This window comes from Thermobia domestica, chromosome 11, assembly GCF_964235325.1.
Source record: "Thermobia domestica chromosome 11, izTheDome1.hap1.1, whole genome shotgun sequence".
Classification (NCBI taxonomy): Eukaryota; Metazoa; Arthropoda; class Insecta; order Zygentoma; family Lepismatidae; genus Thermobia; species Thermobia domestica.
This window is the reverse complement of record NC_137464.1, coordinates 142739383-142765244: the sequence shown is the minus strand read 5'-3', so window position 1 is coordinate 142765244 and position 25862 is coordinate 142739383. Positions and strand designations below refer to the sequence as shown.

Genomic DNA, 25862 nt, shown 5'->3' with positions numbered 1-25862 from the left:
GTCACAATATTTAACCATCAAATTGCACACGGAATGTAGTTACGAAACGCACTAATATTTTCTTAGACCACTCCAGTGGGTCTGATCGGACTCACATGGCAGCTAACGTGTTAAATCGCTATTCAGAATGGACTAAATAATACTGGAAGAGAGCTTAATCCTTCCACGTTGCCCATCAATCTTTATAGTAACAACACACACACACACACACACATCATATATATATATATATATATATATATATATATATGATGTATATATATATATATATATATATATATATATATATATATATATATATATATATATATATATATATATATATATATATATATATTGTATGTATATAAATTAAAAAGATCATTTACAGCTAGTTTATTTCATATTTGCTGCTAATTCCTGGCTCTATAATTGTTAACTGTATGTCAATATTCGTTACTAATTATGTTGCACTTAACGCGTATAAATAAGTATATCCTCATTTTCTCATATAAACTTCCAAGTTGAATATCTCGAACCGTTCTCAACCGTACAGGAATTTTATTAGCTTGTTGTAATCAGCATGAATTGGGACTTCAAATGGCATGCTTAGTATCTCTGCAGGCGAGTGATTTCTCCTGAACTTCCCTTGTGAGGAACAGCCAGCAGTGCTTTTTTGATGGAACTTTCAAGAGCTGCTCGAAACAATTTGCGCGGCTGTACACAGTTCATGCTGACATAGGGAGTTCAAGTGAGAATACATAAATCGTACCAATTTTGTACGCACCGCTCCCTGACAAAACTGAAGTACACTCATGTCCAAAATTATTGTCGCATATCTATAACTGTCTTGTAAGAATATAATTTGATAATTTTGCAGAGTACTTTTAATACTTATATTATGTGTATAATCAGGAAATGTATATTTGTAGTAAATTTCATAGGGAAAGAATTATAAATACGAAAATCATAATGAGTAAAATAAAATGTAACTAATGGGCAAGAAAAATTTATTTTCGTTTTATTGTTCTTATTTACTGCTCTTTTGACATGAAATTTACCACATACTTGTCTTTGCCAATTATACACATACTGACATTATAAGAAATACCGGGCGAATTCGTTATCAAATTATATTACTAGAACAACATATTTATAGTCATGCGACAATAATTTTGGACATGAGTGTACATACAGAGACCTGTTTACCTTTGTTAAGTGTTGGTCTGAACAACACGATCCTAAGGTTCATCTAGTTCCTTTCATGCTTCTTGGCGTCCGATAATGTTACGTCTAGCAACTTTCTCTCAGGCTCGTGACAGTCAGCACGCCATCGTGGCAGTCAGCACCTTGATAGTGGCAATCAGCGCCAGTCGTGGCAGTCAGCACCAATAATTGGCTGTGGCAGTCAGCACCCCACCCACTCCGCAACCTGCGAGGGAAGTGTGTATGTGTGTGTGTGTATTGTGCAAATTTTAAGTTAGCTGCTACAGCGTTGCTACATATCAAAGGTGCAGCCTGTATTGAAGCTGTCATGAGTAGAGATGTGGGTCGGGTAAATACCCAGTAGGTAGGTAAATAAAAATGGGTATTTACCCTTTTTGTATTTACCTACCCAAAAATGGGTATTTTACGAAAACTCAATTATTATGAAATTTTAAGAATACGGTGTAATTAACCATACGGTACTTTTTTCTGTATTTTATTAATTACTGAAATTGTTACAAGTATTACACTACGGATATTTTACACCAAAACGCATAACATTCTTTAGTTTTATGGAGATTTTTTCAGTACTTTGTACTGTTGCAGAAGTACAAGACCTGGCAACACCACAGAACTGGCTTGAATATCAAAAAGGAAAGATAATCGTTGCAGTTGGTCTCTACCTTCAATACTAGTCTTGTACTGTGCTCTGACTGTTCTGCAAGATGGGATTGCATCAGTTTCTGTCTAAACTATATTCTTTCACTGTTATTTACACAGCGTTTTGAAAGACTAGATATGTAACACGGGGAAGAAGGGTCATGCATGGGATTCTTTAAAGAAGAAGGGTCATGCATGAATTCTTTACAGCCAAAAACAAAGGTGGTGTTTGCAAGTTCTGTAATAAAGAATATAAATATGCGAATGTCAATAAAATGACAAATTATTTGAAAAAGTGTTTTAAGTGCCCAGCTCATGTGAAACGGCTTGAAGTACTTTTTCGAATACCGTTGCAAGTACATCATCTACGAAAGAAATAGCTGAATTATTAGAAATAGATATTCCTGATTTCTCAGTGTCAAAAGAAATCCTTGTACCTCTATCGCTGTGTTCATGTGCAATACAACCACTAGTTCTCATTCAAGTAAATAATTGGGTTCTTTGTCACCATTTGTGAACCGTATGGAAGGAATCACAAACGTAAGCTGCAAACAGTTTAGTATAGCTTAATTTAGTAAGGTGGATATTAACTCTTACGGTACCAACGAGGTGTTCGTGGAACCCACAACCAATTGTTTTTCAGCCCAAACAAACAAACAAACAAACAAACAAAATCATCATTGTCAGAAGGAATGTTAAGAGCAGAATTCAATTGCATTTCTTTCTCAGTGGCTATTGGTTTACTTTCCGAACCCTACAAATAGGAATGGGTTCACGAACCTCTCTCCCCGTTGGTAAGGCATACATTTCAGAGTGCCTGAAGCTTCAATGTGAGCTGTCATATATACCGTAAACACGCACGTAATTTTCGCCCTCGCATAATTTTCGCATCCCAATTATGAAGGGCATTTTCTGTATATTTTATTCTCCTTGCGTAATTTGCGCACGCGAGGATTTTACAGTGATTTCTAAGGTAAGAAACCACACGACTTCTTAATCAATTTTTTAATGTTATTTTTCTAGAAATTTAGAATTAGTTGTTTGTTGTCAATTCTTGCTACAAAGAAAATGTGTACCGGTATTTTCGTGTTATTTTGACTGGGGAAAAAAATTAGATGATGTTCACTGATGTAGCTAATTTTTCCCCCGCATAATTTACGCACCCTTGTTTCGAAACAGCTTTTTTCGTCTAAAAAAGTGCGAAAATTACGCGAGTAAATACGGTATATAAAAAAAATAATGTTACATATACCTACAGGGCAGTGTCCAATCGATGTGATAACACCTGGGGAAAGAACAATCATCAACAAGAATATAATTTAATAAAACCTTTGAATGAAATAAATATTTCATCCAAGAAATATAAGAATTTGTAATGCAAACGATTCTATACCGCCACGGACACCACAACAAAGATTACATTAGATACACTGAGTATTGTTGTTCATGTTTATTCTCTTCCCAGCTGAGGTGCTTTTACCTCGATTGGGGGCTATAAGTATATCTGGTAGATAACATTTATTTTATTATATGACAGCTCACACTGAATCTTCAAGTATCATCAAATGAGGTACTTACGTGGAACTAATGGCAACTTGAACCTCATATTCATGCTCAGGATGTTAGATTTCGTACGAAATAGACACAAATATCAAGTTTCACTTTGACCCAAAATTTGGATGGGAGTGCCACAGGCCACCAAATTGAGTCTTAGCGATTTTGGTGTCTTTCGAGTGTAAGTTTTTATTAATTTATGAATAAAACTGCAAAATAATAACAAATTAACACCGTTCGGGTGCGGTGCAGGTTTGCAGACAGTTTTGACCATGGCGCACCCGCGGTACAATTGTGGATATCAGATATTATTCTAAGGTTAACGTGTCATTTAAAACCTATTATTTGATAATTTTTTTCTCGAAGAACTTCATAGGTAAAGAGATCAAAATATTGAATTGAATTTTTTGAAAGAGGGAAATTGTGGGGGTTAGCTGTTACACTTTTCAGACGAAGCCCTCGTCTACACCTATACACACATCTAAGTTTTAACAACATCGATCAAGCCAATCTTGAGAAATAATTCACATCACTTTTCCGATTTTACGTCATTGCTCACGAAAAAATCAGAGTTGAAGCATAAGGGATTAATGTCTCCTGGGGGTACCTACAAGGGGACTCACTTGTCGTTCAAAGATTGATTTGAAGCCATTTTACTATCTTACCCACCTATGCCCTTTCTTCACCAAGGTGTGAACGGCTTTTAAACTTAGATTCGTTTCACCAAGACCTACAAAATGAAGAAATCATAGTGACTTCAAGCCTTAGGTTAGGTGGTTAGGTTGTATACATAGAAATCGTATATAAACCCTATTTGTTTAACCTTAGGGTGACTTTAAATGTTAAGTCTGCGGTGATTCCGAATTGTGTGATGATTCCGATTCTCATCTTAGGGTGATTTTGAGTAGGACGGTAAAATTTGTGGTCGTTTTATAGTACTCCAAATATGGTAGAGGTTAATTGCTGCTCTATACTGAATAAGTTAAAGTATAAATATTACCTTCACTGAGTTACTATACAGCTTAACGTTGTTCATCACATTAATAGTATAAATATGCTATCCAATAAAATACTTTCACAAAGCATTAGTGTTAGTGTTAAACCCCATTTAGTAAACACTCGAAAAATCAGGAATTCGTTATTTAAATGTTTTACGAACTGTTATTCCTCATTTTATGGATACTTTTCTATCAACGGCATATTTAGTAAATAATTTGATCAACCAATTTATTAAATTTAGTTTGATTATTCTACAACTTTCGTAATCATACAGTTACGTCTACGGAAAGGCAAATTGGGTAAATGTGTAATTTGTTTAGTTTCTAAGTATTTTCTAGGTTATTACTTACTAAAGCCGAGTTTCTTAACTTTGATGTAACTATATCAACAATTAAGTTGTTACAATGTAATTTCTTAAACAGATTAAATTTATTAGTTCAGTGAACCAAGAGTAAAAGATAAGAAACTTATTGGTATAATTCTTTGCATAATTGACAATTCTGTACATCTCATTATCTATAGATAAAATACCAAAAATAACATTATTTTGCGTGAAGAAAGTAACCAGCTGTATCTGGAATATCACTTCAGTATTCTTAATTATCAAAAAAGTTGTTTTTCATCTGTACTATTCAATTTTTTAAGGTAATGTTAAAAATATATATGTATAATAAAATTGTTGTAAACTTTAGATCCTCAAAATAGGAAAGTATTCATTAATAATTAATTTTCCTTCATTAATATATTTGGCAAACCAAAAGAAAACGTGTTTGTTTATTTTAGTAATATAGATCCTGCTGTTTAAATCGTTTAGTTAGTGAGTTCGTCGGTAATTTGAAAAACTAGAGAAGGTATTGGAAGATAAAAGAAGATGCGCCAGATTGAGAAAAATGGAGAAAGCAGTTATATCAGACCCGAACCTAAGGAAGAACCTAAATTCCGTGTTATTAATACCAGGAGCTGCTGGTAGGCAGAATACTTAATAATAGTGATTGGTTTGGTGACAACTGACTTCACTTTTGTTAGTCATCGTTATGTTCTACATAAATTTTATATTTTCGTGTTGGTTTGGTCCACTATCGAATTCTACCGCGTAGCTGTTTGGACGTCTCAGGGGCACACCAAGGTAAAAGTTCATGGGATAGAATGGACAATTATTTTGCGCGAAGGGTAATAGAAGGGTAAAGGGTAATAAGTAGAAAGAAAAATGATGGTGAGTAGCTAGGAAATCCGTATTCTGTTACCTAATAAATATCAAATTCATTCTTTAATTACTAGAAAAAGTAATTAGTTAATATTAGTTAAAAAAATGATTACTAGAAAAAATAATTAGTGGATATTTAGTATTCCTGTTGCAGGTGATATAAATTACCATTATATTTTTCATTGACAACGATAAAATCCATTTATGGTTAATTGAAACATAAAATACCCACTAAAATACCCATTTTGGGTAAATACCCGGGTATTTACCCGCTGAAATAAATACCCAGGTATTTTACATCCCTAGTGACCTATTTCCTTTAGTAGTATGATCCGTAGAAAATGACAACTGTCTTCAAGAATATGGTGAATGTCCTGGAGGGGAAGGAATAAGTATGGAGTCTTTAATTATTGATCCTGACGAAAATGAAAGTGTTACGTATGCCATATGGGAAAACAATAATCTCGTTAAAAAACTGTGCCACTTTCTGTTTTCGTATCGTACATTGCTGGTTTAACTGTAAGAATTGTAATTCATGACTACATCAAGAAAATCCAAAGAGAATTAATTGCTACCGAAAAGCACCGTATAAAATTTCAAGATACAAATTCTATTTTACTTAATGTGGACTTTGCTGAAAACTGGACTGTTATTATGCAAAGTGAAATTCAGAGTTATCACCGGAATATAAAACAACTGACAGTTTTGTTGTAATAAACGACGATAAAACACACGATTCGGCTCGTGTATTCATAGCCATAGACAAGATTCTAAAAATACTCGAAGAAAAGCAAAAATATATTTTATAGAAAAAGGTTTGAATACATGAAAATTAGTATCTACAATTTCCCAAACCGTCAGTGATTTCTGATGGTGCTGCATCCCACTTTAAAAATCGCTTTCAGATGTTCGAGATGCAGACAGGTCCGATAAAGCAGTGGTTTTGAGGTGAAACCGGCCATGCAAGGATTTCTGCGACGTTATTGAGGGGGAAGGTGTAAAGAATGTGGCAACGCGGCATAACCTTAAGCAAAAACAGATACACAGTATTAAAACCGCAGAAGAAAAAATGAAATGAAATCTTTAAGTTTTACGTCCCAAGCTTATGCCGGTTAGGCTAAAGAAGACGGTGATTATGAGAAATGAATGAAATGGTGGAATGCAGAAAGTGGGAGGAAACGGGATAACCCCGAGAAAACCCACGAGCACGGTGTTTGTCCACCACAAAGTATACCACAAAGTGTTCGTGAGTATAGTGCAAGTACAAACTCTGGGTATTACTCTCGTTTTGTTGCCTGGAACTGAATTCGACGACTTCCGGAATAAAAAAAGGGAAAGTATGCGACCGGTAACTGGTATTCAACGAAGTCATCTTTGGCTTTCGGAAAATGGCGAAGTTTTTATGGCAGTAACGGGTCACCATGAACTAACTTCATGCTTCCCCCAAAATCGAACTTCTGCAATTCAAAGTGTAGATTTAAGAAATCTGCAAAAAGGAACTTTTGTTACATACATGTATGTATGATAACGAGTGGTTCGTAGCAGAAATATTATGAATAAATCATGAATTACGTGAAGTTGAAGTGCTGTGTATGATTCTACATACACCTTCAGCATTTGTAACTATCGACAATGTGCTAAGCAGGGGCGGATCCAGGACAGACTTCTGGAAAGGGGGGGGTAATACTGCTACTTAGAGGTACTTTTAAGAGCTCGAAACTCTGAAATCGGTTTTATTTATATATAAAATAAAAAAAAAAAGTTTCTTCCCCCTAGATCCACTCCTGGACGAGTTGTGAGTGAGCCAACACCTATTGCAGCACCTGCACGGTTACATGCTATTAGCGAAGAAGACACAATCCAAGCAAATGATTGGTCCATGTAAAATAATAATAATAATAATAATAATAATAATAATAATAATAATAATAATAATAATAATAATAATAATAATAATTATTATTATTATTATTATTATTATTATTATTATTATCATTATTATTATTATTATTATCATTATTATTATTATTATTATTATTATTATTATTATTATAAAAGTCAGTGAAATTTTGTTTCCGAAGACCATTTTAAGTAAGTGAACTTGGAATTTGTGCGTTTCGTAATCGTAATTTCCACTTCAGATTATTTCGGTTTAAGAAAACGGAGGAGTAGGGGGAGGCTCATTTTACTATTTCAGAGAGCCTTCTTGATCAAAATAAAGAAAAAAACAGTCAAGGAAACCTTTTATTCTTCATTTAATGAATGTGAACCACAAACATTATCAAATCATTGCACTTTTATTGTTCCCAGTGTTGCTAACTGTGGCATCAAAGTTAACGAAACTTCGCTACATTTAAAAGGCTGCAGTTAATTCATGAAGCATTGGTCGAGAATGGTATTTGGTGTGTTTATTATTCATGTAAAGTTGAACCATCTGACAAAATTTCAGAATTTAAAAAAATGGTGTTTTTGAGAAAATGGCGCCCAAAAATGGCGATTTTTGAAAATTTTACAATTTCTCGAATTTTTTGCGACAAAACAGTTGCACACACAAGCGATACAAATTTTTTTTCGGAAAGCAGGTAACTAGGTCTTACCAACCGCGAAAACAGAATTTTAAAATTCGAACCGGAAGTGTTCGAAAAAAATTCGCAAACTTCGATTTTTCATATAAATTGACGTTCATTTGTTAATTTATGTACAAAAAGATACGCATGCGCAAACCAAACTATAATAAAATATAGTTTATTTATATCCCTATGTACACTCATGTCCAAAATTATTGTCGCATGTCTATAAATATGTTGTTTTAGGAATATAATTTGATAACGAAATCGCCCGGTATTTCTTATAATGTTTGTATGTGTATAATCGGCAAAGATATGTATGTGGCAAATTTCATGTCAAAAGAGCAGTAAATAATAATAATAAAACGAAAATAAAACTTTCTTCTCCATTTAGCAAGATTTTGTTTTATTCATTCTAATTTTCGTATTTATAATCCTTTTCCTATGAAATTTACCACAAATATACATTTCCCGATTATACACATAGTATCAGTGTTAAAAGTACCCTGAAAAATCTTTATCAAATTATATTCTTACAAGAAGACAGTTATAGATATGCGACAATCATTTTGGACATGAGTGTACATAACACAACAAGAATTATAACTCTACCTGTCTCCATAGCCGAATGGTGAGGCTCCGAAGTTGTCAATTTTCCATGTCTTCTACAATTCATAAATTGTACTCTCCGTCTTTGATGGCCCATTACTTGGCGGGAAAATTTTTTTCGACAAAACAAAAAAATATGGGTCTCTTAAAAACATGTCTAGTTGCTATAAAAAAAGTTTCAACAATATCTGAGATGGTGATGGTACAATTTTATATTTTTTTGCCCGAGTTGAAATGGAAGGCACCACAAGGGATTTTTCGCGGGAAAGGCAAAGTTTGTTCTCTGGTTTTGTATTTTTAATATAGCTACAATAAGAGAAAGGATATGCAAAGAAGTCGCACTGAGGCTGATTTATTTGATACCATCTCACCGTTGTCAGTATTCACGGTAGTATCACATGACACAATCAGTAAGAACCCCAGGAACTTTTACTTAATAGGGTGTACAAAATAAAAGAGGGTGTCCACCCAGAATAATGATATACATTTTTACACAAATTCAAACAAACAATATTTTTACGTCCAGGGCTGTGTGTAATGAAATTTGGGGAAGTATTAGGGGTGTTGGGGTGTACAGAATACTCCCTGGACAAAATACTATTTTCACATCATAATTTTTAAACGTAAAAATATAAGGAGACTACTGCAGCATAATATTCTGAAAATATTTGCCTATGCCAGGGAACTTTACAAACTATTCATTTACTTGTTGGGGAGGGGCCATACCATCCCTTGTGGAGTCCATGGAGTATTGCAACATGTTGCTGTGTGTACTTGACAACCGAGAGTTGCAGAGCATTCTTAACGGTAGTAAAGCCACATGTATTAGAAGCAGATTTTAGGCATTAGAACCACAATACACCTCTTTGCTCTGGGGTCTAATATGCTGTTAAAACGGCAGTTGAGAGTAGATTAGACTACAGAGTAGAGTAGACGGCACTAGCGTGAGGCCCCCTTAGGCGCGGGGCCCGATTGGGAGCAATCGATCCAACCGCCTTAAGGCCGGCACTGCTTTGCACGAAGCAACTGGAGAAAGGAGGACACTTGCCTGTGTATTGACGAACATCACCGGATGAAGAGTGTTGCCAACCCAAGATAAAGTTATGATTTTGTAAATCGAATGACCTAAATTTTATATCATCTTTGGAATGAACAAGAAAAATAAAGACAAAAGAGGTGATAAACGCAGATCAGTGTTGCAAACTTTTCGAGAAATAACGTGAAACATGTTAATTGCAAACGCCGTTGAAGTATGCAGCTTTACCACATTTTAGAAACCTTAAACTCAGCTTTAACAAGATACCGAATATCTCGATCAGTATGTGACTTACCGAACTCGCATAACCACGGTACTGCTCCTCATGCTTTACCGCTTGCATTATAGGTTTTAAACCATTCTGCACTAGTGACATTTTGTGGCTGACGAGTTATTGTACCTTTTCCAAACTCAACTTTTCTCTTCTATTGATGGCAACACTGTTCAACGGGCCCTTCTAGACTTAAAGTCAGCGTAAATAATTCTTGTCAATATTTAGTTAAAAGCGTACAAGACGTTTGCACCTCACTCCCTGTGTACGCCACGGCGTTTGCATTTAACACATGTTTCACCTTATTTCTCGAAAAGTTTGCAACACTGACCTGCGTTTAACATCCCTTTTGTCTTTATTTTCATTGTTTCCTCCAATTATGATATCCAATTTAGGTCATTCGTTTTACAAAAAAAACTTTTTCCTGGGTTGGCAACACTGTTCATTCGGTGATGTTCGTCAATACACGGGCAGATGTTCTTTTTCTAGTTGCCTCGTGGAAAGTTTCGTTTCTCTGTCTCTTTTAGTTTCTCCGTTATCATGGTTGGACATTGTAAATTATAATGTGGATATGCCATTTCATGATTTTGTCAAGTCAGCACGGGTTAAGGTTCTCCTAGGGAGCTGCTATTTCATTAATGCGTGTTTGCGGTCACATACTTGTAGAATACATTTAGAGGGTGTGCGTATAGCAACACGAAATTACCCTAAATAAAGGACACTAAAAATATATATATAGCTGTGGACAAAAAATCTAAAACGTTTGCAAAGGTGTGAAAATCATATCTAGTATAGTGTGTGGGGCCCCCTTTTGCGTCCAAAACAGCTTGGACATGACGTGGAATGGATGTATACAGCTTCTGAATCGTGGTGTGTGCAATTTTGTACCATTGTTCCTCCAAAACATGCTCCAGTTCCTTAAGGGATGCTGGTGGAGGGTAATTGGACCGAACACGCCTTTCTAACTCAGACCGCAATGGCTCAATGTTCAGATCTGTTGATTGTGGGACCCAGGGCAGGTGTGAAAGCTATCGGTCATGTTCCTCAAACCATTATTTCACCGTTTTTGCAGCGTGACAGGATGCCAAATCATCTTGGTAGATGCCATCACCATCAGGGAACAATATTTGAGCCATGAGTAGAACCTCGTCCCCCAAAATAGCCTCATACGCCTTAGCATTCATCATTCCATGCCTGGGCTATGATGAGACCTGTAGAAAACCATTATATCACTGCCCATACTGTAACAGAACCACCCCCATGCTTTACAGTTCGCAGCAGACAGTCTGTATCATAGCCCTGCGACGGCGTTCTCCATACGTAAACACGACCGGTTGTTGCAAACAAGATGAAGGTCGATTCATCGGACCACAGTACGTGTTTCCGCTGTTTTTGAGTCCACACCATGTGGTCCTTGCACCACTGGATACGCCTCTTCGCATTTACTGCTGTGACCAGGGGTTTGGCGATAGCGGCCCTGCCATGAATTTTCATTTTCGACGAAACCGGGTTCTGTAGGCCGGAATTGAGTTCAGACGTAATTTTCATTGCAGTGGTCTTCTTTTTACCTGCTACAATCCGTTTTAACACCCTCCGGTTCCTATCTGACAGGATTGTCTTTCGACCACTGTTGTGCTTTGCAGGCGTCGTTAGCCGATGAATTGTGTATGCCCTCGTGACATTGGACACAGTTCCTTTCGATAGCCCCTCAATGTTCGCCACTGTTACCACTGAAGCTCCAACTAGACGGGCACCAACGATCATGCCTCTTTGGAAGTCTCTCAGGTCGCCCATTTTATCGCACCACTTTCACACCACGCCACTCACAGGTGACCTAGTTACTTCTGGCGGAAGAGGAAGGTCCACATGACACACTGAAAACAAACAAACAACAACAAAAAAAAACCATCGTCCATCGCAACAAGTGTTGTACAGAGGAGGGCCAAACTTTGATTATAATATTTGATCGGCAATGATAGGAGTTTAGAATGAAATCTCTGATTCTACAGGAAAACGTAAAAGTTCATCATAATAAATTAGTGGTAAGAAAGAATACCGGTGGAGGAAAATGGATCCTTAAACGAGTTTCTCTGATCTTGGATTGTTTGGTTGAAGTGTTTGTTTATTGAAGTTCAGCGTCCCTTTTTAGCACCAAGGCTATATGAGATATGGTGTTACGGTTTAAAGTGGAATCCGAACAGTGCTGTAAGTAATCTCTTGGGAGCCCGTGCGCAGAAAGGTACTTGTAAAGTTATTGAAACAACAATTTCGTTTGAAGATGTAGCAGTTGAATTTTCAAGCACTATTGATACCCCACTTCAAATAACAGCGTACCTCTGCAAACTGATTTATGTATTCTGGTTGGTTCTGTGGGACATTCTCCTTTTTGGCTTCTTGCTGGAGAAATGGCTGGTCCTCTCCTTCGAAGTCCATGAGTGGGTAACACCACTAAAATAAAGGAAGTCAGCCTACTAGATTTTTCGATTTCAACAAGGACTTATTACACATAAAGTTTAATAATTATCACAACGATATTGTGATGATCGGCTTCATTGTCGTTTCAGTAAGACTTTTGTGCTATTCTGTATTCAAAGTTCCAGTCAAAGATGACCATCTGCAACGTGTTGTGTAGTACAATGTGAGCTAAAATAATCGTTTTAATGTTTAATTAGATATTACATTTTGAAGATTAATTGCATTTTAACTATGGGTAAGAGGGGAGGGATAAAAGCAGGTTTACCACTGATCAAATTCTATAATGTACGTATATCACAAACAGGTGCGCACCCAGAATTTTTTAGTTGTACAGGCAAGGTTTGAGGGTAGTCCAGTACTACAAAACACTGCTTCTATGTAATATTGAACTGGTATTCTGCACTCGAAAGACGATAAGTAATTGCGAAGTACTGTTACTTCTACTCTCAGAAAAAGTATTAAAACTAGGTTGATTTATAGGAAAAGGAAAGGTAGAGAAGATAAAATCCTGAGTCTACATCAATGATTTATCTGTTAAACAATTACATTTTTTATTAAGTATATAAATGTATACCGAATTACGAAGTTTTTTTGCGGTAGGGGGGATAAAAACCTAGTGGACCCCTGCTATAGGTTTGCCCCTTGTCACAAATACAAAATAAATAGCAGAATATTTTAAGTATTCAGTAATAAGTAATAGGAAATTCGAAAAACAGATGCAGGGCCCCTGGTGCACTGCACCGCTTGTTTCTGCTCTGAATCTAAACCTTCGTAATATGTTCTGTTTTCAGTCAGTTCCCACCAAGAATCGAATCCAGGATCATGAGCACCAAAGGAGTGTGATTTATCCACTATACTAGCGTACGACTAGATTGTTGGTTTAATTGTTGGGCTAAGGCGATTGTTAATTTAGTGTTACACACTATTTCGTTGTGCGAAATTATTTACTTTGCTCTTACCAACACTGGATAAAATGGATGCAATATCTAAAGGATCTCACCAATACAAAGAATTTTCTTTTCTACCGATAGTCTTTTCTAAATACAATTTAATTTAAAGCAATCCTATTAAAACGTCTGTATTTTCACTCTTTCTTTAATCACATTAAACCACTTGTTATTGGTGGGTGTAAGAGAAATAAATCCTGAAACCAACTGGATTTCACTTAAGTATTAAACGAAGGTCTAAAACTACACATTAAACATTTTATCTATCAGTTCATATAGAGTATTTTAAGACAATTTCTTTTAATGGAATAATTGTTTTTCTTTTTAGGTATCCTTATTTTAATGTATACCCTTATCGCAATCCTCACCATCTATCTTATCTCCAGTATCCTTCTGGTGTATGGAGCTCTCATGGTAAGTGATTGATACTATTTTCTATCACAGAAATGCAAGATCAGATTAATAATGAAATGAATAAAAATAAAGAGTTAAGCCTAGGTTCAAAGTGTAGAAAAGGTTCTCAGGTTAAAATTCTCGTGGGTCCATCCAAACCAGTAAAACAATATAAGAATTAAATTTTCTGACGCTGGTTTCATCAACTATTTCAGCCAAACCAGTATTTTTCATCAAAACACTAGGTGTGGTCAATTTGACACCAATTTACTTGAAGCGTCCAATTTCCCACCGACGTGTTCAAGAAGGACGACAATTACTGTACGATTACATATAAATGTTTAATGCATTAATTTTTTTTATGTGGAAATGTTGGAATTTTGCACAGAACTACGCATATACGTAATAATTTTAAACCTAACTTACTCAGTGTAGTATTCTCCATATTATTATTTCAATTTAGAAACAGAATATCAATTACTAAATTCACTCTAGTTTATATTTTCTAAAAATTATTACAAAACATGTACCCGCATATAATTGTTATTTACAATATAACTATCATTTTTGACACTAATAAAACACATACATTGGAAAATAAAACGTTTACTCAGTATGCGAATTAGATAATCTATATTGGGGGGATAAAATTAGGCCAACAGAATGTAAAGTTTGAAATGCAATATTTCAAAATGAGACAATAATGCCTTATCCCCCCACACACATATAAATATGACATCTGTAATAAATAAGAGATTTACTAACTCAATAAATATAGACAATAACTATGTATGTATATATTGTTTGACATGCACACACCACACGTAACCTTTCTGAACGTCTTCAAATGTTGTAGTCACTCCTGTGCGCATAGGTCTCTAAGGTTTATTTACTTAATAATTCGGCCAGCCATGATCAGAAACATGTTAATTTTTCCACTCATATTGAAATCTTCCACTTCGCGTTATTACACAGTTTGCAAAAGAAAACCTACTTCAGCATTATGAATACCACTAAAATTATTATCAGTACAGTTAAAACGGACTTACTTTTTTAAAAAATCTAGGTATTAGCCTATCATACGAGAAATGGATTGTTGCTGGGCCCGATTTCTTGCATCAAGGTCAAATCGATGGCCAAATATTTAAAAAATCTCAATTCAAATTTCGAGCTTGCGCTTCTACTCCCGCTAAAGCAGCGATCTTGATGTTTTTTTTTCAAATATTGATTTCGTGACGGATATCAGGAAGTCAACACTTAAAATTACTTTAGTGTTAGGTTTACAGATGAGTTGATTCACTATGTGCTACGTTATTGAAATAAAGTATAAACATTACATTGATATTTTCCAGACAACATTATTGGCGTGGACAGCAAACTGTGCAGCGAAAAGAAAGATGGGAAAATGAAAGGTTAACTTTAGAAAGTCCGCTCCAGTTGAAATGCTTATACAGACACAGACAATGAATGGAGAACCAGTCGCATTATCAAATGCTGAAGCAAATCTTCAATTATGCGCTTACTCACCTTCACTAACATGTCCGCTCACTAAGGGCTCATCCCCAGTGTGTACGTTAACATATAGCGACGAAAGAATATATCTCAGATTCTGAGTACAGTTTCGAAAGTTCATTTCCGTAAACTGTAAAAGGCAGTGACTACTATGCTAATTATCACAAATTAAACGCAACTTTTGAGTTGCGTACACGCAAACTACTAGGGAATGAGGACCATGCGCTAGAAAAGAATATAGCTACCGGAAAATGAAATACGACAAAAATAAAAACGGGATGATAATCGATACAAATGTAGAGGACGAATTTGACTTATCCGACCTTCGCCAAGTATGGTTGTAGAAGTTATTTGTATACTTCCTCTTGGGCTACCGCAAAGAGCATTTATAAATCCATATGTTTTGACATTGTTATGCGCAATTCGTATATTCAACTTCACGAACGACGACGAACTGAAGGGTATGCGGATACAGTTGCAAGTAATAACCGTAGTCATAATAATCTAGTTCAACTAAACAACGATGAAAATAGTGGGGAAATTAGAAATGAACAAAACTGAATAATTTAGATCGCTTATATCAAAATACAGCTAGAAGTTTAAACTTACAAGAAACGACAAAAATCAGTGAAATTTTGCCTTATACAAAGCATAGTTTGGGGGAGGGGAAAGTGAGCATCCCTGGTGGGGATACTTCAGCTGACATCTTTGGGGGGAACAAAATGTGATTAAAAGGGAAAATTCCCCTCATGCCCCCGGTAATTCGGATCCACGTTTACTGCTACTTTAGTTGAAATATCGCGCTGCAATAATATGCTAAATTGTTTCTCAAAAGGGCTCCAATATGCACAGGCCCTTATCTAAGCATGTGTCAGGCGCCAGGGTCCATTGAGGCAAATATCTAGGAGAGACAGGGAGAGAAACTTATGGACTGCTGGGTTTTCCTGTAGATTAGTATTCAATAGTTTCAGTGATTGTTTTCTTTCATTTTGTATCCTACACTGTAATGCTCTTCTCCCGGCAGTTTTTTCTCTTACATTGTGGTGGGCACAATGGTCCGCGGAATTGTTTTCTAACACGCTGGGTGTACGACCTCATCAAGGTGTGTGGCACAGGAAGAGGGGAAATAATTTATATGCAAACACATTGAAATTCTTTCCTAACACCTTTACCTTCAGGAATGTATATATTTAAAAAATAATAGTTACTTTACTTTCAAATAATATTTAAAAAAACAAAATTTCAAAAATTAGCCGCTAGAGCAAAAAAGAACTGTTTACTTTTTACATTCCTGGAAGCGTGAGCTCCATGCTTAAAGTCTGGTACCCCTTTCAGACTTTCTTTGACACGTGGACTTATGACTTATGTCTGCCACCTTTATGTATCAAAGAATATATGCTTCTGTGTGATTACCATAAGATTTTGAAATATCTGGCATCGACGAACCCAGACTCCATCAACCTGAAAAAGAACAGATAAGTAAATCTTGTACTCACCAATACTGATGAAACAAACGGCTAAAAGACAACAACTGTATATATATTAGAAAGATGAGATATTTATTTTAAAACACCACCACTTGCACACTACCCTATATATATATAACTTGGCGGTTATATTTGAGATATTCACAAAAAAAGAAAAGGTTTTTTTTTTTGTTTTGAGTTTTTTCTTAAGCGAGATTTAAAAAAGTATATATATATATATATATATATATATATATATATATATATATATATATATATATATATATATATATATATATATATATATATATATATAGTTCAGCGCAGTAGATTTCACCTAGATTTCATTTGGGATTTTGAGTACTTATAAGAATGTTACTTCACTTCTTCATTTTGTGATAAATTGCACCAAGTCACTGTTCCTTGTGGTTGCAGATAACGATGTTTTCACAGAAGTCTTTATATGAAGTCCTCAATAGTAGCATTCAGGCTTCTAACAAGTCTTTCTTGTCTGTTTTACTCTAATGCTACAATAGTGAATCCAATAGTGAACCGAAGCATTTCCAAAGTTCTTACATCGTGTGTCTATTTGGCACTGAGGAGAATGAAGAAACAAAAAAATGCTCTTAAAAAATTAAAAACGGAGTCAAACCTTGCTCTTGGATACTGACATCAATATAGTTCGCAGCATTATTCTTTTTGTCTCACATTATTTTATCAGCAAACTAACAAAAGTGAAAAACAATCTCTTTTCGTATACTTTTGAATTGATCAACCTATATTAGTAAAGACACTGTTGAAGTCAACACACAAAACACTTCTTCAGAGAGAGGCGAAAACGAACTGTCTTGTCCCAAATGCGGAAAAATGACCATCACTCCCCTTTGCTCCCCGCTGTCGCTTCTTTCTCACCCTCGTTCTTTTCTTTGGAATGTCCAGACCCCTTCAAGGTTGATGGCCTTTTAACTCTCTTTTTTGTCCATCTCCATTTACAAAGTCAAGGGGATCGCTTTGCTGAGGATTCTCTTGCTTCTTATAACAAGCAAGCGGTTTAAATTGGGAAAGTTCACAATTTTAACTAATATAAGAAAATGTTTTCCAAAATACACAAAATATAAGAAAAAGAAATGAAATATTTAAATTTTACGTCCCATGGACTACACAAAGTATAAATGCGGATAGTTGTATATACACAATTATTTTTATGAGATGTGCAGTTGTATTCTTAAAAAACTGAGTTGTGTGGCAGTTTCTAGTCATCCGCTCGCAAGCAGGCTGACGGATCAAACTCACCAATACCAGAGAAGTAGTTTTCGTTAAGCGGCTAAAAGAATTTTTTAAAACAAATACGAGAGGCGTGTCGGAAATGGAATAAATATATACTTCGCGGTACTTTCCAAAAACAGAGTTACTTTTATTACTGCATGATCCTTTATAGACACATATATTTACCAAAAGAATTAAATATTTAAATATCATTATGTTTATTGGAAATTAACATCTTGATATGCAAAATTAGAAAAGCGATATGATTTAAATATAAAATAATTTGCATACGCAGTGCAAAAATGCCTTTCACAAAATCCCCTCTTTGAGTATTATATTAATATCCTGGGAGAGAGTTAATATATTACTCATACATGTCTTAATTGGATATGACTAAGAGATTGCATAAAATAAGTGAATTAATATGAACGTAAAATATCGAATACAATTTTAATAATATATGGGTATTTTATCTATCAAATGTTTTATTTTATCTTATATATAAAAAAATTACAATAATTCAATACATAGTAACTAAGTGTCTAAGTTTCAAACATAATGATCTAACTACTATGCAATCTGTTACATATACAAGAACTCTGTCATGTCTTCATTATTTATAATTCGGTCCTGCTTCTTGGTTTATATTTCTTCTTCTCTTACTTTATACTTTTTCAGGTGAAAAGTATTGCGTTTTATAACTTCTTTGCCTGTGGTCATGTCTGTCAAAGTGTAGACATTCTTATCTGACTCGTCTATTACTTTATATGGTCCTCCATATAATAACATGAGTTTCTTTGATACTCCTGCTAGAGCATGTTATTTAGGAAATAGACGTACTAAAACTTGATCTCCAACATTGTAGTCAGTAAGTTCGTGATGCTTGTCGAAATAAGCTTTTCTTGAAGCAGCTTTTTTCTTTAAATTCTGCTGGGCTAAATCAATGTAGTAGTTTATTCCTTTTGTCTTTTCTGGCTCTGGGATCTCAAATAATTTTGCAATATCACTATACTGTGACACTCCCAGATGAATTTCGAATGGTGAAAATCCAGTGCTGAGTTGTTTCGCCGAATTTAAACACTTTTCCACTTTGCCTAAAAGTTTTGGCCAAGTGCGATGAATGCTATGTGTATATTTCTTCAGCATTCGCACGGCTGTTTTCACAGCAGTTTCTGCCATTTCTCCCTGTGGGTAATAGGCACTACTAATTAAATGTTTTACTCCTAAATACTGCATATGTGCCTTCCACGGCTTAGAATTGAACTGTGAACCCCTGTCAGTCAAAATGATTTCTAGATTAGGGCATAATCTCATAAAGTCTGTCAACTTCTGAATCACCACATGAGTGTTAGCATGCTTACATGGGTACAGACCCACTAATTTAGAGAATATATCTAAAAATGCTAGAATGTATTCGTAACCTACAATACCTTTCACTAGAGGCCCGCAGAAATCTATGCAAATATACTTTCCAGGTTGATCTGTAAGTACTGGGTGCATTTCTCGTGTCTAATAGCAAGTTGGTGGATTTGCCTTTTGACAGATTGGACATGAACCACAATACTTGCGTATTGTTTGTCTCATCTTAGGCCATACATAATTCTCACTGAGTTGTGGGACTAATTTACTGGCTGGCAAATGGCCATTTTCATCGTGATGATATTTTAATAGAGGATTTATCATCACTTCTGGTATACAAATGCGTGCTCCTAAATTATCTCTTCTTTATAGTCTTCTGCTTAAAACTTCATATGAATGATATTTCCCTCGAACATGTTTAGATCCATCATTTCTCTCTATTTGCATTTTTAAGCTGCTATAAAATGAGTCAGATGTTTGTAACTCTGGCAACATTAATATTAGATTTCTCAACTCACATGGCATTTCTTCAAGGATGCTAATTACAGATTCTTTCAAAACAGATTTTGCATCGATGTCGAAATCAAAATCTCCATTTGGAGGATATTGAGAGTGGAAATCAGCCATGTTATCCTGTGAACGGACATGCTCAAATTCGAAATCTAAATTTGATAATGCCAAACATCAACGGGTGATGCGTTGATTCGTTAATCTGCATAAAACGATAAATTTTAATGCATAATGGTCTGATCTTACTTTAAATTTCTTTCAAATTCGCTAATGTTTAAATTTTGACACACCTACTAATGCAGCAAATTCCTTTTCTGTGCTATTGGGTAAATTCATATTAAGTGTTCCAATGCATGTTGCTCGACAATTTTTAAAAATTCTGATTTTTTGTGTGCTGTTGCCTTAACATGTCGTTAGTTCAAAATAAGCATTGTTTTAATTTTATTGGCTTTTGGTTTCGAGTGGCAGCCATATTTGTTTTCGAAGATGTGCCATTATGTGGTGTTGTAAGGGGTTACAGAATCTGAAATATCTCAGCCACTAATTACCCTATCGACGTGAAACCAAAACCAAAATGTTCAGTAAGTTCTACACTTTAAGGGTGTATATTAGTTATTGTCATTCATAAATTATAAATGGGTAAAATTAAAATTTGAAAAAGTAGGTGATTGACGTTTAAAATCCCAAATTTGGCACCAATTTTTTTAAGAAGGGAAGGGGTCAGGAAGTTGAGCTTTACTGAATAGAGAGGTTTGATATGGTTCTTATCACTCACCAAGTTTCAACCCTTAGACGTGTCCCCTTTTGTTTCTAGAAATTATCAAAAATTCAGAAAATTGGAAAAAGTGGATATTTCACAGGTATATATCTCTGGTGGGGGACCTGATAAAAATATACAATTCCTCCCCATAACAGGTCTACATGATATTATTCTATATCTAAAATTAGGAGTTTCAGATTAGAATATAAGTACCTTTATTATGAACACAAAGTTATACCTATGAATAAGCATAGGCAGAAGTACGGATAAACGAGAGTTTACTGTATATCCATCATATATCCATCATAGGCCTTGCAGCAAAACTCAGAAATCTCAAATCACACCACTATATGTCCAAAGTACAATCTAGTTTTCTTGCAGACAAAAAAAGAAAAAAAGATGTCTTTCGCACTTTGAATGCATTGTTTTATCTGATTTTTCAGAGAACGTCTCATTCGTTATTCAAGACGAGATTCAAAGGTTTCATTGGGTGAACAAACAGGCAACGCTTCACCCATTTGTTTACTATTATAAACCAAGTGATGGAGGTGATTTAAAAACTAGAAGTCTTTGTATTATCAGTGATTATTTAAAACATACCACCACAGCAGTCCACACCTTCCAACGACATCTGATTGCAGATGTTAAGTTACATGTTCCGTCCGTGACACATATCATATTTCACGGATGGGGCTGCAAGTTACTATAAGAACAGGAAAAATTACATCAATTTGTGCAGTCACAAAGATGATTTTGGTCTTGAAGCGGAGTGGCACTTCTTTGCTTTCTGTCATGGAAAAAAATGCTTGTGATGGGATAGGAGGAACAACAAAGCGAATAGTAACCAAAAGGAGTTTACAGATGATACGTAATGATCAAATTTTATCTCCACATGTATGTTTATTGTGTAAAAACATTTCTGGTATAAAGTACATTTATGTCAGGAGTGAGGAAGTAGTCAACCGAGAAGCTGAAATGCGATGGAGATTTGATACTTGTTTGCCTGTTCCTAAAACACGTTCATACCATAAATTTGTACCTCTCAGTGACGCCAAAGTTAGATGCTTTTGCACTTCAGTTTCTACTGACTTTCAGGACGTAACTGTGAGAAAAGCGTCCTTGCACTGCCTCCAACCAGGAGACACAGTTGCATGTATTTATGAAAAAAGTGGTATATTGGAATTGTTGAAGATGTGAGTATGGAACGTGATGACGTGAAAGTGCATTTTTACGAACCCCCAGGAGCACGAATTTCATTTAAAATTTCAAGAGACAACAAGACATGGGTGCATTTCAAGAACATTTTACGAAAGCTTACTCCCAATGAGCTTACGCCAACAACGGGTCGGTGTCGTGGTATCACTCCGCAGTTGTGTGATCAAATATCCAAACCTTTTTTGGAACAAACTGTTTAAGTGGTATGTAAGAGCCAGTATTGTTCTTCTATGTTGTACTTAACCACCTTATGCATTATTCATCCATTGGCAACCGATTTATGATGGATATACAGTAAACTCTCGTTTATCCGTACTTCTGCCTATGCTTATTCATAGGTATAACTTTGTGTTCATAATAAAGGTACTTATATTCTAATCTGAAACTCTTAATTTTAGGTATAGAATAATATCATGTAGACCTGTTATGGTGAGGAGTTGTATATTTTTATCAGGTCCCTCACCAGAGATATATACCTGTGAAATATCCTCTTTTTCCAATTTTCTGGATTTTTGATAATTTCTAGAAACAAAAGGTTACATGTCTAAAGGTTGAAACTTGGTGAGTGATAAGAACCATATCAAACCTCTCTATTCAGTAAAGCTCAACTTCCTGACCCCTTAAAAGAAAAATAGGTGCCAAATTTGGGATTTTAAACGTCAATCACCTACTTTTTAAATTTTAATTTTACCCATTCATAATTTATGAATGACAATAACTAATATACACCCTTAAAGTATAGAACTTACTGAATATTTTGGTTTTGGTTTCACGTCGATAGGGTAATTAGTGGCTGAGATATTTCAGATTCTGTAACCCCTTACAATACCACAAAATGGCACATCTTCGAAAACAAATATGGCTGCCACTCAAAACCAAAAATCAATAAAATTAAAATAATGCTGCTTATTTTGAACTAACGACATGATAAGTTACCTGTACATAAAAAAGAAAGATCTTGTAAAAAGAAAGAAGGTACAATAAGTCCTGATTCGCTACTATCACCCTATGCAACATTGCGGCGAGTCAAAATGTCATCAAAAGTTGCATTGAAATGAATGTAAAAAAACACATATTCCAGTGGAATTATCGGTAAAATTGCTAAACAGTGCCCGGTAGCCCTGGAGAGTTGTGGTGTTCATCATAAAAACACATCAGCGAGTGGTTCACACAGCCGAAATATTGAGTCAGTGACACTAGTCGGTCGGGAGAAAACAACTGTTTTCACTTTGCTTGCACAGAATTCTTCGAGATGTGAAACGAGGCAAGCATGCTCTACCAATGTTTCCTGCATCTGTTTTGAAAGAGGTCTGGGGCTCTTCCCAGATCTTGACCTTGGTGTCCGCACAGGATGTGTGTTTGAAAGCACTTTGTCGGTAGTTGTGATGTTGCTTCTTAGAATGGCCTCTCTCCTCCCAGACCCCGACACTATAGGATCAAGGAAATTGAACACTTTATCCTCCCGACTGGCTAGTGCAACGGACGAAATATTTCGGCTGTGTGCACTACGCGATGATTTCTTTCCATGATGCACACCATAACTCTCCAGGGTACAGCAATTATACGGAACATTCCCCTGGGACATGTTGTTTTGCACCATTTGCCCGCATTCAGCCCAGAATCCAAACCGGCGGTATAAATAGATCTGTATTCTGGACTTGCAGTGTGCTATCCAATGACGTATAAATCTTGTCAATCCCCGAGTGTCACGTTGCGATTCTCTCCGCGTTATTGTGTCATTTCCGTTCGAGAATGCATTTTCCCCCATTTCCGGATCTAGGTTTGAATGATGTCACAGCCTGGTTCGTCTGTATACTTATCTTAAGCTCAGTGTTCCTCAGTAACAACAGGCTAATAATGGGATTGACGCAAGGTTTCATCCCTGTCCTTTTCTTTCCTATGCGTCGTGTAAACGTGAAATTCATGAGACATTAATGTCGTGAAACGTATAACTTCAAATGAAATACGGAAATGAATAAACATACACATCTTTGATAACGATTACTGGAACTGGATTGTGCTGTTTGCTGGTTTATGTTTGTTGTACAAAACATACGCCTTTCGAGAGAAACAGTCGCAGACAACCTTGAATTGAAAGGCACGAACGTGAGGTACGCTGGAACACAGTTTGCTCTACAGTAGGTTGAGCAGACTTTGCTGAAGGGTCCTTAGTACGAATTGTAGTGAAGTACTAGTGCTGTGAAAAAGTAATACACGCTACGAATTGAGGTGTGTGTGTGTGTGTATGTGTGTGTGTGTCAGAAGGCTTCCATTTCATTGTAGAAGGTGGCACGTACTACCCTAATATCGTGTGTTAGTGTAGTGTCGGCTAAAGATAGCATTGTATTGGAACAATGCCATATACGAACGGAGAGGCATTTGACATGTTAATGGTGTTAGGGGAATGTAGGCAAAACTATAGAGCTGCAGTCCGAATTTATAACGCAAGGTTCCCACAGCGACAATCAATTTCCCATAATGTACTTCGACGGTTAGCAAATCGTCTGAAACAAACAGGGCGCATACCTCCTCAATATGGGTGTCACAAACATGCTCCAATTGTAGATGACTACGATGTCGTTATTGACGTTTTGGCTCCTGTCGAGGTACGTCCTAATGCATCGTCAAGAGGTACTGCCCGGGATCGCGGAATTAGTCAAACAAGTGCACTGCATATACTGTGGAAGCATAAACGCCACCCATATCATATTTCTTTGTGCCAGGTGCTAACAGATGCAGACCGTAATAAGCGCCTCCAGTTTAGTAATTGGGCCCGTCAGAAATTGAGGACAAACCCAACGTTTTTCAGAATGTACGTGCTGTGGACAGACGAAGCAATATTTATAAGTGATGGTCATGTCAACCTACACAATGCGCATTATTGGGCTGCGGAGAATCCGCACTGGACACTTCAGATCGACCGAAAAAGACGTTGGAGCATCAATGTGTGGGGTGGTATCATTGGAACACATGTAATTGGGCCCTGGTTTATTGATGGAAATTTATGGATGGATGTCGGCTCTGTTCCATCAATTCTTGACAGAACATCAACCGCAACTGCTGGAAAACATCCCACTTAATGTGGGGCGTAATATGTGGATGCAATTGGATGGTTGTCCAGCACATGCTGCTCGTATATGCAGAGGTGCATTAAATACTTTATTTCCGCACCGTTGGTTAGGAAGAGGGTCAAATACTCCTTTCCCTCCTCGCTCTCCAGACCTTAGGTGCATGGACTATTATTTCTGGGGTCGACTCAAGGAGCTTGTTTACACGAATAGGCCAACTACACCAGAAGATATAAGGAAACGTATAATGACCTCATTTCAAAGCATAGGAGGGGCAGAGCTTGAAACTGCGGGCTAGAATTATTATCGCCGTCTGGACGACAATTTCGGTAAAAAGTGATGTGTGAAGTGCACATCTGATACATAACGGACAGCAGCCGTCTCCAAGGTAAATATGATATATCCTTTGTACGTTATGCGATGGTAAATTAATTCTTAGAACAAAGTTAGACGTTTCAATATAATATGCTTACCTGTCCAGCATAATGCTTCCATTTCCATACTGTGTATGTTACCAGTGTTGACTACGAGACGAGACAAGACAACGCTTTTCAGTAGTGTCACGAATGAGGACTGAACAGTCTCTTACAGTATTGTACCCGGAAAACGTATGTTACCAAGGGAATATAGCTATTCAAAATGTTCAGGGTCTGCCCTCCATCACAATCAAACAACTCCTAATTTGGAGGTGGACTCTGCCTGGATATCTAGAACTGGTTACGGTGATATGTCTTACTGTTGAAATAATGAAACACTTGTTTTTCAGTTTTTACGTCTGGCTGCCCGTTTCAGATTTATAGGGGTGG

General features: G+C 36.1%; 1 protein-coding gene across 1 annotated transcript in view; it reads left to right on the top strand.

The window, feature by feature from the left end:
• Nucleotides 1-25862, top strand: part of LOC145664465 (uncharacterized) — a 630204-nt gene that overhangs the window by 442027 nt on the left and 162315 nt on the right. Inside the window, exon 4 of the mRNA XM_081731165.1 lies at nt 13836-13921. Within this exon, the coding sequence (XP_081587291.1) occupies nt 13836-13921 (86 nt within the window). The remainder of the gene's footprint in view (nt 1-13835; nt 13922-25862) is intronic.